Source organism: Sordaria macrospora, chromosome 5 (assembly GCF_033870435.1).
Source record: "Sordaria macrospora chromosome 5, complete sequence".
In the NCBI taxonomy this organism is placed as follows: Eukaryota; Fungi; Ascomycota; class Sordariomycetes; order Sordariales; family Sordariaceae; genus Sordaria; species Sordaria macrospora.
In genome coordinates this window covers 2395473-2410041 of record NC_089375.1, presented here as the reverse complement: position 1 = coordinate 2410041, position 14569 = coordinate 2395473, and the positions used below count along the sequence as shown (strand labels likewise).

Genomic DNA, 14569 nt, shown 5'->3' with positions numbered 1-14569 from the left:
GGTAGCAGTTCTACACAAAAAAATATGTTGTCTGCATTATACAGCGCAGCACAGCACCGTGCTCTCCCCATTGAGAGGCCCATTGAGAGGCAGGAACGATCGAGCACCAGTTCAAATTCAGGTTCAGGCTCAGGTTCAGGTTCAACTGCTCGGCCCTTGCTCCTTCCTTCCCTGCGTCAAGCTTTAGACTGGAATCGACTACGGCACCTAGAGGTAGATTCAACGGAAAAGAAACCGCATCTCCACAAACAAAGTTTCGACTCATCAACAAGAGTACCTAGGTATCCACGATCTGAGTCTGTATCGCCGCTTCTTCTGGGATATATATGACCTCTACGCATAAACATACCAGGAAGGAAGGAAGGAAGGAAGGAAGCAAGGAATGGGATGCCCCCACCTAGAGATACCTTATACGAGTATGAGTCGTCCTTTGGACGTTTCAGTTAGATTAATGCTCAGAACGTTGGCGGATTCCCACAGTAGGTAGTCTAGACGTGAGTGTTTCTCGAAACTCGGTTGGTTTCACTGTTGGGTCACAGCTGAGTGCAAGTTTGTTCGATTGAGATATTTGAGCAACTGACTGCATTATGGTACATACATACGTGGACCGTTAGTTTGTTGGCTGACAGGGCCTCCCTCCTCCTTTTAATAGGTACCTACCTACCGTAGTACGGACTCTCCTCCGACCACCTCACCAGGTGCAGTCTGGTCCCGTCTGAGGAGTTGGAAGAAGCGACCCGACTTGTTGACGGTGGGGTGGGCCGTGTAAGTTAGTCGTGACTTCCATAATATTAAGTTTCGTCCGATACGTTAGAATTGGATATTAGCCTAGAGGTTGTTCAGTCGGTAAGGGAAAATGAAACACAATATACATAAATACCTTACTAACTCACGACTTTCTGGGTTGGGTGTGGCTCTTGGTTTATGAATGTGTTTAAATAGTTGTGGGGTGGTAGGTAGCAATTAGGAGTATACGTATGTACTAGACACAAGAGAATCATCAATATGATGAGATGTATGCGCGCGTGTGTGTGGGTTATACAGAAATAAACGCCCTGGCTGAAGACTCCTCGTCGACGGGAGGAATAAAAGCTTCGTGAGTGGCTGACTGTACGGGCCGCATCTAGATATGTCCAAGACCTTGTTGCTTGGTAGTGCCGTATATCTAAGATAACCTGTCTTGGGAATGACAAGGGAGAATTATAGAAAGGGATATGTGATTTTGGCCATAATGAGCCATGATAGGGGTACGGGAAGGATAGTTGGTTGACCTTGAACAAACAGCTCAGATCAACAGCTTGATGCAGTAATGGTAGGTGGTAGAACACACACTCAAGAGATGTGTAAGAAACATGGCCATGATTGATACCTAACAAGGGTCAAGAGAGTGTTATATGATGATCATTGGTATTCCGAAAGGACAACCGTAACCCAGTGGTGAAGTCATGAGGTGACAAAAGTAAACAAAGGCCCCCTATTCTGTACCGAAGAACTAATCCAAAAGAAGAAGAAAAACCGCCAACCCAAACTCCGTTCCCGCTTTGTATATTACCATCGTCTGTATCTTTTTATATTCTTTCGTCTTCCGATCTGAACGCGATATTATGCGTGTCCCCTCAGAAAATGACCTTGGAAGCAACCGTCAACAACCAAGCAGCATCATGCCAGGTCCCGCCCTCCTCCTTGGGGGCAGGCAACTTCTCATCCACCAGCTTCGACAGCTGCGCATCCTCAAACCGCCTCTGCTCCCTCCTCTGCTTGTCATGCGGCCTCCTCCTCGCCTCCTCACTCGACGAGTCCGTCTCCGTCGTCGACCCATCGTCATCCTCCGTCAACTGTCCCTCCGACTGTTGTCTGCTGCCATACGCCAGATGATGGTCATCCTCCTCATCGCGGTCAGAATCCGAAGAATCCTCCTCGTCATCTTCCTCGACAGCAAACAGCTGAACGCCCAGCACGCGCCCGAACCAGGAGCCGATGTTGCGATCCTTGACTAGGCGGCGGACGGTGATCTCGTCTTCGACGATGGAGATGGCGGCGTTGTTGTCGAGCAGCAGTTGTTGCTGGTTGTAGTGGGCCAGCTCGAGCTTCTCGTCGATGTTGACAAAGTCCGGCCCGGGCCCGTTGGTGTCCTCGTCGTCCTCTTCTGTGATGCCCACCTCGTGGTGTTGTTGTTGCTGGTGGTACATGCCGTGGTGGTGGAAGTAACCGGCGCTGTGCTCGAGGGCGTGGCGCTCGTTGGGGGTGCGGGCGAGCTGGGTTCGGCTGCCGGTGCGGCTATGGGAACGGCTGCCCAGACGGCTGTGAATGGGCGAGGTGGTGTAGTAGTCATCGTCAATGAAATTGGTGCCGGTGGTGATCACCAGGCTGCCTCGTCGTGAGGCGTTGCGGCTGGCGTTGCGAGAGACATTGCGGCTAGCTATGCCGGGGATGGCATTGGCGGCGGTGTTTTGGAGAAGCAACTCGCGCTCGCGGGCGAGCTCTCTTTCAAAGGCCTCCTCTTCGGCGTTGTGCAGGCCGGTCAGGGAGGTCGAGCTGGCGCGGGAGGCGAGCCATGATTGGCCCTTGGACTCGCGGGTCTCGGTGGAGATGAGGGCGCCGGCGCGCAGGAGCCAGTCGGATAAGTTGCGTTCATTGTCGGCGGCGACGGCGGCGGCACTACGGCGCTTGTGTGTGGGGGAAGCGGCGCCGCTCTTGCTGCCGAGGTGGGTGGTCGACTTGGACTTGGGGAGTCTGGCAGCCGGAGCAGACTTGCCACGGGAGTGCTTCATGCCGGTGCCGGTCATGGTAGCGGCGCGGGCGGGGTGGGGACCGGGCGAATGGGAGATCAGACGAGGGGTAGCCGGAGCAGATTTGCCCTGGAGATACGAAGTGCTGTGGGATACGGGCTCGAACTGTTGTCCGTACTGCTCGAGGAAGTCATCGTTATCGATGGGGAGCTTGGAGGTCAAGGGAGCAAGGGAGAGGTGGTTGAGGTTTGTTGAGGAGCGGTTCTTGCGCCGGGCGGCGTGCGAGTGTTGATTGTAGGCCACGTCCATGATGATGGCAGTAATAATGGTTCAATTCACTTCTTGGGGGATAGGTAATGGTAGAATGTCCAATTGATGCGAGTAGATTGTGTAAGCAAAAAGTGACAGTCCGGGGTAGATATAAAGATAAGAAGAACCCGGGGAAGCTGTGATTCAGATAGCTCAAGCGGTGTAACCACCCGCAATAATATGGTTGACGTTATCGAGCGGCGCGGGGACCAGGAACAGGAGTGGCACTCTTTAGTTGTATCAATCCAGGTAGATCCCAGATATCTGAGATATCGGGAGTGCAATGGAGTACGTAAGATGAAGCAGAGAAGAGGCCCGTTCGTGATGTGTCGGTCGATGGTTGGGTATAAATCTCAGATTGGAGATGTTGAGTTTGGACGATGCCGGGCAGTGTGAGGTTAGGCCAGTGCAGATGCTAGAACTAGGTCTTTGCAATGCCGATGTGACCAAACTTGTAAAGCCGAGTTCGTGCCGTCTGTTAAAGTTCGCCTCGTTTCTCGCGTCTCGCTTGGGTTTTGCGCTACTAGTCCAAAGTAGTGTAGAGTCTAAAAGTCTTGGGAATGATGGATGTGACAGACGCAAAGAGCGTTGATGAATGAATGAATGAATGAATGAATGAAGGATGGAATTGGCCTGTTTATGTATTTGTTTTTCTTTTGTTACGAACGATACAGTGCTCCAAGTTGTTGTTCTGTTCCCGGAGGTGCAAAGTTGGTCATGGCAGGTAAATCGAGCACAAGCGGCAGACCGCGATGTTTTGTGATTGGTCAGATTCAAGCTGTGGTGGCGCCACCGTCAAGCTTCTGGACCTCACCCGCTGCACACACTTTGACTGGACCGATGTACCAGGTACATGGCATCTGCTTAATGCCTGCGTGTACGTTGACGTACCCAGGTACCTACGGCAGACGTTTTCCTGCTTCCTCCTTCCAGCCACAGAGAGTCGAACGCATCAACGCTAACAAAGTTGAGATTGAAGCTGCATCTCCCCTGCTGTTCCTGCTGCTGTAACACCCCAAAACACTGCTGTCAGTGACTGTCATGGCTGTTCCTGGCTACCGGTGAATATCGACTAACACATCAACGACAAGGCATTCAACGGCGGTTACCTGTAACACTGCAGAGGATCCCTCTTCCGACATCAGATGTTTTTCGGCCAGTTCCTGTAGCTAACAAACTGGATTACTGTCGTCTTCTGCGTCTCCAATACCACCGCAGTCAAAACACCATCTTTCGATTGACTGTTTACGAACCCTTGGTTGCGTCAGAAATTGGACATCGGTCGGTTCAGCGCAATTCATTCGACCAGTCCAGCCCAACTACAGTACAATAGACAACCCCGGATCTGTCTACCCAAGCGGCTGCCCAGAGAGGACCAGATCCGCAACAGTCGCATTCTCGACTGCGATTTGTCCAATCACCATTGCAAGGAGGGGCGAAAAAAAAGTGCGAAATTCTGAAAACCGAAAAGCAGTCCAACAGGAAGCTGCACTCGAGCCGAAAGAAACTGTCGCTCCCTGCAACTGCAACTGAAAAGCGGAAAGAAACGAGAAAAAAGAGGGGCAATTGGGCACTTGCACATCCAAGCTGTTGCTGCTGCTGCTGCAACGAAACGGTACAATCAACCTCGAGCTTCATCGACAAAGCCTGAACCCCTCTTTCCACATCCATCACTGCTTGAAAGTGACAGGACTACCAACCAACGTTTGACTGGTCTATCAAATTTGGTCACTGGACTTGTGAGACCTTGAAAGCTCACCACTCAGAGTCAACCTCTGTGATAGGCCATTTCTAACTGGTAGGTACTATTTTACTGGCTCTAATTTTCTCTACGCTACCTATCTCTTGGCTTATCGATTCGCTACACCACTGCACAAACACAGTTCTCTATCAAGGTTGGTGATACCAAAAAGTCAACAACATCAAGCTTCACCTTGCAGCAGAAGACACTTCACTACACCACATCCTATGCACATATACTGCGCATATACTGCACCTACACATGTTCATCCTGCCCTTACATACCTTTGCCCCATCTCAATGTAATGCAAAAGCTTCGGATATCTGGCCTTCACATGTAATTGCCACCCATCCATTCTCTCATCATTTTTCCAATTTTTCACTTTGGGATGGTGTTGTCGTTGGCAGTCCAAGCTTGAGCCGCCGAATCTTTCCGAACAAATACGACCATACGAGCCTCTTACACGATCTGAACCCCGTCTGAACCCCCAGATCTCCAAAATCTCTGACTTCACCCCTTTCCCTTTTAGTCGAACCACATCCGTCCCATGCATTACATACAGAAAAAGGGAATCTCACACTAGTTTCGATACATCCTCTAGGTACCCCCATCCAGTATAGCATCAGCCTTAAGCCGCAAAGACCGAACGACTCCAGTCTTTGTTGTTTAGGTAGAAGAGAATAGGCCAGGCAGGCATTGACACATACCTATTCGGCCATGCGGAATCTGCGCAACATCGGGCACGGCGCATACAAGCGTCAAGAACCCCTGCCCTCCATCTCGGCCTCCTGCTGGGACGTATCCCGCGATGAGATTATCCTTGCTCATGGCCCTACCCAAGACTTTTCCCGAGTCGAGCTGGTGAGGCTCGTGAAGGACTCGGGTGAACCTTCAAACCTGTAAGACACTAACTTCACAACCAACATTGATCACCGTCATCATGTGTTGTTTCTCATTGCTTGTTTTTTTTCTCCTGCTTGGATATGTAGAGGAATAAAAACTAAGACCTCGTATAATCTCTCTGTAGTGAATCAAAACCCATAGCATCATGGGATGCCGCCCCCATCCTCAGCCAGGACGGCTCGGAAGAGCCAGTGGAGCAGCCAGACACTATCAAGTCCCTTCACTACTTCCCCGACACCTTGACAACATGCCTTATCATGGCCGGCGGCGACATCGTCACCGTTGTCGAGTCCGACGACTCCTACGGCAGCGCACCCGGTGAGGGTGAGGCGCATGTCGAAATAGTCGGCACCCTCTCCCCCTCCGTCTCGGCCGCCCGCTGGTCTCCGGACGAAGAACTCCTCACCGTCTGCACCGGCGACGGCCAGGTGCTCTTCATGAGCCGCACCTTCGACGTCATCACCTCGGCCACCATGGCCGAGGACAACCTCAAGCTGTCCAAGCACGTTTCCGTCGGCTGGGGCAAGAAGGAGACGCAGTTCCAGGGCCGGGGCGCCAAAGCCAAGGCGTTGCGTGACCCTACCATTCCCGAGAAGGTGGACGAGGGCAGGCTCAGTGCCAATGACGACGGCAAGAGATGCACCATCAGCTGGCGTGGCGACGGCGCCTATGTGGCCGTTAACTTTTACTCTCCGGAAAGCGGCAACAGGAGAGTCATCCGTGTGTATAACCGCGACGGAGAGCTGGACAGCGTCAGCGAGCCGGTCGATGGTCTGGAGGGCAGTCTCAGCTGGCGGCCCGAGGGGAACCTGATGGCTGGTATCCAGCGCTTCGCCGGTGATGATGGCCGTGTGGACGTTGTCTTTTTTGAGAGAAACGGGCTCAGACACGGCCAGTTCACGCTCCAGATTCCCAAGGACCAGCCGGAGGCTGCGGAGGACTTGGCGCTCGAGTGGAATGCGGACTCAACTGTCCTTGCTGTTGTCATGAAGGATAGGGTGCAGCTGTATACCATGGGTAACTATCACTGGTATTTGAAGCAGGAGATTCCGTGCGCGGATTACGCCCGGGCCAAGGAGCAGGCGCTGCCTTGGTTCTCGTGGCATGCTGAGAAGCCGCTTCTTTTTGCCGTAGCTGCTGCGGGTATGTATCAGCCCCTTTTATCCAGTTATCTTGTTCCAAGCTTACACATCTCACAGAAAGAGTCGTCTGGTTCGAATTCATCCTGTCCATCGCCCGTGGTCCCATGTGCGGTGGTATGGGCGATGTTGCAGTTATCGACGGACGCACCATCAAGTTCACTCCCTTCCAGACAGCCAACGTGCCACCTCCTATGGCCCTCTACGACATCGAGGTGGACTACCCCATAACCGACATCGCCTTTTCCAAGGATGGCTCGCAGATGGCCGTCTTGCACCAAAAGGGCATGCACCTCTTTGCCCTTGAAAAGCAAGGCCCCGGAGCTGGTCGTCGTGCCATTCCCAAGTTGCTCAAGACCATCCCGCTTGACAACTTCGAGAACAAGTGCCAGCTACAAATCGCCTTCTCTGCTCCTTCCCAGGTTCAGATACTCTCGCTGGATGATTTCCAGCTGCAGATTACGGCTTGGGACTTTAACGAGGAACTGATGGGTGAAGTTGGCGTTGGTCTGCAGGCTGTCACTCTGACTTCTGCTGATGAAACTTCAACTGAGGAAGGCGCAGTCGTTCAGAGTTGCCAGGGCAACATTACCCGGGTCTCCTTGGAGACTGGCGAGACAGTGCTGGGCAAATTCCCTACTCTTCTCCCATGGGCTACCTACACGACCTTTGAAGACCAATTCATCGCTTTTGGCTTGTCCAGGAATGGCCATCTCTACGCCAACTCTCGCCAGTTGGTCAAGAACTGTACATCTTTCGTCGTCACTGACAAGCATCTTATCTACACGACCAGCAACCATTTTGTCAAGTTCATCCACTTGACGGCCAATGTTGACGAACTCGATGTGCCTCTGGATGATCCCGAGACCGATGAGCGTTGCAGAAGCATCGAGCGTGGAGGCCGTCTCGTCACGGCTATGCCTTCCAGGATGAGCATTGTGCTCCAGATGCCTCGCGGCAATCTCGAGACCATCTATCCCCGTGCCATGGTCCTGGCCGGTATCAGACAGCTGGTCGAGCAAAAGGAGTATGGTGCTGCCTTTGCCACATGCCGCACCCAGCGTGTGGACATGAACCTTCTCTATGACCACCGCCCCGAGCAATTCCTTGAGAACGTCGGTCTCTTCCTTGACCAGGTCAAGAACGCAGCTGACATTGACTTGTTCCTGTCCACCCTCAAGGAGGAGGACGTCACGCAAACCATGTACCGCAACACCAAAGCCGGCGTCGTCACAGCCACTACTCAGCAGCCGGTGGCGGCCCTGGCCACTGCTCCCAAGACCAGCAAGATCAACACCATCTGCGACGCCGTCCTGCACAGCTTGAAGGCCAAGAAGAGCGCCAACCTGCAGAATATCATCACCGCTCACGTCTGCAAGAACCCTCCCGCCCTCTCGGACGGTCTGCAGGTGGTCGCCTCCCTTATGGAAGAGGACGAAACCCTGGCCGAGCGCGCAGTCGAGCACATCTGCTTCCTAGTCGACATCAACAAGCTCTACGACCATGCCCTTTCGCTCTACAACCTCGAGCTGACTCTCCTCGTTGCCCAGCAATCGCAGCGCGACCCCCGCGAATACCTCCCCTTCATCCAGTCGCTGCACAAAATGGACCCTCTCCGCCGGCAATTCACTATCGACGACCACCTCTCCCACCACGAAAAGGCGCTCGTCCACCTCCGGGCCATCGCCAACACTTACTCGGAGGAGGTCGAGTCCTACATCGTCAAGCACCAACTCTACCCTTCTGCCCTCGCCCTCTACCGCAACGAACCTGGTCCCCTCCGCACCATCACATCCCTCTACGCCTCCCACCTCCGCTCACTCTCCAAGTTCCGCGACGCCGGCCTAGCCTACGAGTCCCTAGGCGACTACCCCTCAGCAACAGAATGCTACCTCAAAGCCGGCTCCTCCTCCTGGCGCGAGTGCCTCTTCACCTCCTCCCTCGATCCTTCCCTTTCTGCCGACCAGCGCCACGAAATTGCCTCCACTCTGGCCGATGCCCTTCGCGAAGCCAAGGACTGGAGCGCCGTCGCCACCATCCAAGCCGAGCACCTTTCCTCTTTGGAGTCCGCCATTTCCGCTCTCTGCAAGGGCTACCTCTTCGCCGACGCCTTCCGCTTGATCTCCCTGCACTCCCGCCCGGAACTTCTCGAATCGCACCTCGACCCCGGCCTCCTCGACGCCTTTTCTTCCTCAACCGAGTTCCTAGCAGACTGCAAATCCCAACTCAAAGCCCAAGTCCCCCGCATCCTCGAACTCCGTGTCAAGGCCGCTGAGGACCCGCTTGCGTTCTACGAAGGTGAAAATCCCTTTGGTACTCGCACGGGTGCTGCCGGAGGTGATATCCCCGATGATATTTCCATCGCTGCCTCTTCGCGGGTATCGACCTCCGCTTCGCTGTTTACCCGCTACACCGGCAAGGGGTCGCAGGTTACGGGTACTGTAGCGTCCAACGTCTCCCGCGCTACGAGCAAGAACAGGAAGAGGGAGGAGAAGAAGCGCGCTAGAGGAAGGAAGGGCACGGTTTACGAGGAGGAATACCTCGTTAACTCTGTTCGTCGCCTGGTTGAGCGTGTCGAAGGCAGCGCCAGACAGGAGGTGGAGAGATTAGTCTGCGCGTTGGTCAGGAGGGGTATGTCAGAGAGGGCAAGGGCCGTGGAGGGGTTAATGGGTGAGGTTGTGGAGGGGTGTGAGAGAGCTGTGGGAGAGGTTTGGCCTCAGCAGCAGAATGGTGAGCAGCAGCAGCAGGAAGGGGGTGAGAGCGGAGGTGATTTTGAGGGTGCTGATTGGAGGCCGACGGGTGGTGACGCGGTCTTGGCGGATAGTATTGAAGCTATGAGAAGGGGTGTGGGCAAGCCGGTGGTGAAGAAGTTTGAGAGGTTGAGTTTGTTGGGTGGTCGTTAAGACGATCAGGGAAGGGAGGGTCTGATTGGGATGGAATGTGATGGAAGGAGGGGAAATGGACCCCAAAGATGAATGGATAGTGAAGTGGGTGAAAGAAAAAGACGGAAGGTAAAAGGGGGTTGAGTTGATGATGGGGAAATTGCTTGAGAAAAGTTGAAGTCAGAACAGGAAAAGTAAGATGCTGAAGCCCTGTCGAATTAGATGTAGATAGGTTATTCCAAAGAAAAAGTACGATAAAAAACAAAACAAAAGGGGGTGATACGTTGTAAAGTGACCTCTGCTTTACACCCATACACATGCGATTCGAGGTATATCGTGAGGGGAGGAAACTTGCGAGTGACTGCGAGTGAGCCTTCATCAAGCTTGCATGCAGTCTGCAAGGGAAATGCCTCAGAGGAGAGAAAGCAACCGGGTGTAATTGATTGATCAAGTAGAAAACAAGTGTGTGGAATTCAAAAGACATAACCTTTCAAGGTGTGGAGGAGGCCGGGTTCATGTACACAGGAAGTCTCGTGAACAACCCAGCTTCCAATTCGTTGGACCTTGATGGACCGGAGTATTGAACCTCCTTCCTTCTCAGATGGTAGCTTGTTCTTTCCCTAGATCGGGCACTGTTGTGATGACTTTGTTCCTTCTTTGTATGAGGTACGTGCCTTTTACTATCTACTGGGTCGCAATTTTCACGGCGAGGATCATGACGACGAAGGTGCTTGCCTGAGAGACGGAGCCCGTCGGTCGTAACAGAGTTATCGATAAGTGACACGGATAGAGGCATCAATTTTCTTGCATATATGAGGACATAGGGAAAACATATAGATCATTGAGACCAGCCCATGGTCGCAGCGGAATGCCGGGTAAACCTAGCCAATGTCATTTCAGAGTTCCATGTCTTGTGTTTCTATCCACAGACATCATGCGATTCGAGGATTCAATATCTGACTTGATCGAAGACCGCGAGTTCCATCCCGGGCCTGGTGTCTTCAACCATTTCTATAGACATAGCCAAGGTTCTCCAGCCCACATTCCCGCTGCTCAAACAAAGATCGCCTGGTATACACACTCAATTTTCCGGTCCACCTGATTGCCCCTTTTTGAACTGACCCAAATGCATTTTGTATACCTTTTTGAACCATATACACTAAGAATACACATTCACAAAGCCTGGAACTGCCCCTTTTTTCGACCACCCGTCACAGATTTCCTTCCCATTATATCTCTTCTTTTTGCATTCAGCACAAGCATTTCTCAGCTTTTGCACTTTATGCTTCATAGGAAGGAATCCGTCAGTGATCCAAGGACACTCCATATCCACACCCACACCTACTCATGCTCCCCCCTTCAAGCCTTCGGTTGCTCGGGGGTCGTAGTCGCATCCTCTCCACCAATCGATAACTGCTCAACCGCCTTCTCGATCTGTGCCACCGTCTCCTCCTTCACCTTGGGCTGGGGCCCGGCCTGCTGTCCCAGCTTATTCCTCGCCACAACCTCGCCAATCTTGGCCAACATCTCCTCCGTGAGGACCGGCTGGCCACGGGCGCGGCGCAGCTCGCGCTGCTTCCTATTGAACTCCTGGACGGGGGTGAGCATGGCCTTGGCGGCGTTCTTCTTGGTCTCCTTCTCCTGCTCCTCGGCCTCCTTCTTGGCAATGTACTCGGGCGTGTGGCGGGTGCGGAAGATGGAGTACTTGTTGCGCAGCTCGTCGAGGACCTGGATGGGTGCGGGCGGGCGGAACAGGGTCGGGACGAACGTCTTCTCATCCAGGTCGATGCGCAGGGTGTCGGCCGGCTGGTCCTCGCGCTTGATGGGCTCCTGCTTGGGCCACGGGATGATGATGTTCTCGCCGGGCACGTAGCGGCGCATGCGGCGGGTGCGCGTGGGCCGGTCGTGCACGATGTCGCGCGGGCGCAGCTCGCGGATGATCACGTCCCGGTACTCGCCGGTCTCGGGGTCCTTGAGCGGGTGCACCAGACGCACCGAGGAGAGAGGCAGGCGGGCGAGAATGGGCTGGACGGGCTTGGTGTCTTCTCCCATGACATAGTCGGGTAGGGTCGTGTTTGTCTAGAGAAGGGGCGGAAGAGAAACACGGTATGTGGTGAGCATTTAGATTCTACTACGGGCGCGCGGCGGCGCATACAACATGATATAACAACAAACGAAGCGACATGGTGGTGGTGGTGGTGGTGGTGGTGGTGATGGACAAGGCTGCTCACTTTAAGTTTCTCTGCTTTGATCTCTACTGTCATGTTCCTGGTGTTGAGCTTCTCGATGGTGCCGATGACATCCTTGTGGTGGCCTTCGGTGACGACGACGCGGTCGCCGGGGGCGATGCAGAGGAATTTGGGAGAGCCGCACCAGGCAACGCGGGCCTTCCTTTCCTCTTCCGAGACCTTGTTCTCGAGAAGGACACGGGTGGGGGAGAGGGTGCCGTAGTAGTTTTGCGTGTACGGGTTGATCTCGCCGAGTTCGCGGCGGGGAGCGAGGGGACCCAACATCCAGTCCTCATTGCGAGCCTCGATGGCGGCCTTCCTTTGTCGAATGGCTTCGGTAAAGGTCTCGCCCTCCCTCTTGTTCGTCTTTCTCTGGGTGATGCGCTTCATTACGGTCTTCTTGCGCTCGGCGCGGCGGGCGACCATGCCCTCGGCCATGCGCACACGCCGTAGTAGCTTGTCCATGGTTGTGTATGTGTCTGTTGTGTGTTGTGTGGTGCCGGCGCCGGGGTATCTGGAGGAGGAGGAGGAGGAGGCCGGAGGGGATGGGCGGATGATGGGCGGAGCGCGGGGGAGTCGGGCGGTCGCGGGGTCCGGGGCAGGTCGGGTCCGGGTGTCGTCGAGTGGTTCTTTTCCCTTTGGAAAGTCGAAGTCCCGCGCGGCGCCGTTGAGGTCCGAGTCGCTTTCCACTTTGCGGCTTTGCGGTCCCGCCGAACGATCAAAAAGTGTACCAAGTAGCGGGTCCGGCCGGTAGGCGGTACGAGGGTACGTACCAGGGTGCAGGGTTTCCAGTCGTGGCACGCGTGCATGTTCCCGGCCCCGCCGTTCGCTTTTGCTTGACAAGCTGTGTTTTCTCTGTGGCGCCAGCTGTAGAAACCGACTTTTCGGCTGGCAGTTCTACCTCTAATAGCGGAGAAGCTTATCGTATGGAATTGTCGTTATCGTATAAGACAGGACCATAAGTAATCTTCAAGTTCCTATTTGTAACTTAACCTCGAGTATTGTTCCTTGATCCGATGTCATCATGTTGAACAACTGAAAGTGAACATGTCAAATGTTTATGCCCGGCCCGGAGCACTCCAGCATCCAACTCGTTGGCATCCAGTGCGCTTCCACTTCAGTTGGAAGAGCTTCCATGTTGAAGTTGAAGTACCCGACAGCAGCGGTGGTGCAGCCCGGACATGAGTGGGTCTCACATCCAGATGGAAAACTCCACCCTATCGACAATCGGCCTCGGTCTTGGCGGTCCCGTCCTTAAGTTTCCTTTCAATGTGATGGGTCGATGGCCACTGATTGATTGATGCTGTGTCAGTGGTAGAGAGTGGCTGCCGCCCGTCATCTCCCAGCCCCGGACAATTTGGACAATCGACTGCAAGCCACCAGAGTGGTGACGGGTAGGCATGGTAGGACTTTGGGAACCATGATGGACGGGATAAGGTAGGACTTGTGGTTTGGCATCTGGCACTTTCAAGGGTGATGACATTGACGGGTGGCAGCTGATGACGGGGGGATTCGTTCTCCAGCCTCTCCTATCCCGTTTCGTCTCGTCATCCATCAAAGTCAACAGGCTTACTGACGGTGTTGTTTATGACATGGCAACCGAGATATTCGCAATTCAACAGTACTCGACTCGTATGTGAATGCGGCTGGGCACCGACAAGTTGCTGACCGCTCTCATCTCGAAACTGGTCCAACTGGGTTAATGGGTCACCGCGTGTTTTCGTCGCTTGATGCAGATGTATGAATCGACCGACAGCCAGGGGAAACGGGGCAGGTATAGTGTTTACATGGTGTATTATACCGACAAGATGTGATTCAGGAGCTGGAGTTTGGTTTGATAGCTTCTTCGGTCGGTCCGTCCCCTTCTTTTCTCACGTGTCATGGAGGTGTTGCATGCTTCCGCCATGTTCGCTTCTTTCAAGAGAGTCTTGGACCCTGACAATGCCTGAGACAGCCCAGAGGTTATGAACCATAGCAAACGCCAAACGGGCTCGTACCAGCTAATTTTACCTTCCTTTAGACCACGACGCACTGTGCCTGTTCCTTTTGGCCTTCAGTTCAGGGGCTCTGGGCGGGCAGTCTGGAGATTAGCAGTTATCGCCGATACTGGAGCCTTGCCTGCCTTCGCTCGCAAAGCTTCCTTCACTAATAAGAACCCTGGGGCCACGGCAGCAGCGCGTGCTTCCCCCTTTGATCGACAGCCAGCCGAGCCAGCGCAGCATGTGTCGGGTGTCGGATGGATTAACTGTGGTATGAGTGTCTGATGGCCATCAAAGTGGTAATTTGGCCAGTCCCCACCGTGCACTCTCGAGCTTGTCGTTGACCTAAAAGAAAAAAAAAGATCGAGGGTCGTGTCGGGAGATGGCCTTATTAGCCTTCTGTCATGAGTCCGGGGTAGCGAAATAGGGGAACTGGAACGAACATGACGACGATTTCAACGTTGGTCCACTGGTAATATCGCCCAAATCACCTCTCTTTTCGCGTGCAAACAGCGAGAATTACGGTAAGATAATACTGTAAAAGGGGAAGGGACAGGATTAACTGTAGCCGGGGTCCGGTACGTACCGCCTTGTTGAGGATTCGGGCCACTCACATGGTGACGTCCAGAACGCTCCCGCCTCCACCGGCCACGCACATC

General features: G+C 53.9%; 3 protein-coding genes across 3 annotated transcripts; 1 reads left to right on the top strand and 2 right to left on the bottom strand.

Annotated features, from left to right (window-relative positions):
* Window positions 1–1007: 1007 nt before the first annotated feature.
* SMAC4_06236 (uncharacterized protein) lies at window positions 1008–3655 on the bottom strand. The gene has a single exon (XM_003345535.2). The coding sequence runs from the start codon at window positions 3036–3038 to the stop codon at window positions 1617–1619; it is 1422 nt and encodes a 473-aa protein (XP_003345583.1). The 5' UTR covers window positions 3039–3655; the 3' UTR covers window positions 1008–1616.
* Window positions 3656–5020: 1365 nt separating this feature from the next.
* SMAC4_06237 (uncharacterized protein) lies at window positions 5021–9964 on the top strand. Its single transcript, XM_003345536.2, has 3 exons — window positions 5021–5678; window positions 5807–6825; window positions 6882–9964. The coding sequence occupies exons 1-3, from the start codon at window positions 5497–5499 to the stop codon at window positions 9722–9724; spliced, it is 4044 nt and encodes a 1347-aa protein (XP_003345584.2). The 5' UTR covers window positions 5021–5496; the 3' UTR covers window positions 9725–9964.
* Window positions 9965–10699: 735 nt separating this feature from the next.
* SMAC4_06238 (mitochondrial 54S ribosomal uL24m domain-containing protein) lies at window positions 10700–12657 on the bottom strand. Its single transcript, XM_003345537.2, has 2 exons — window positions 11935–12657; window positions 10700–11782 (listed from the first exon to the last, which is right to left on the bottom strand). The coding sequence occupies exons 1-2, from the start codon at window positions 12394–12396 to the stop codon at window positions 11063–11065; spliced, it is 1182 nt and encodes a 393-aa protein (XP_003345585.2). The 5' UTR covers window positions 12397–12657; the 3' UTR covers window positions 10700–11062.
* Window positions 12658–14569: the final 1912 nt, after the last annotated feature.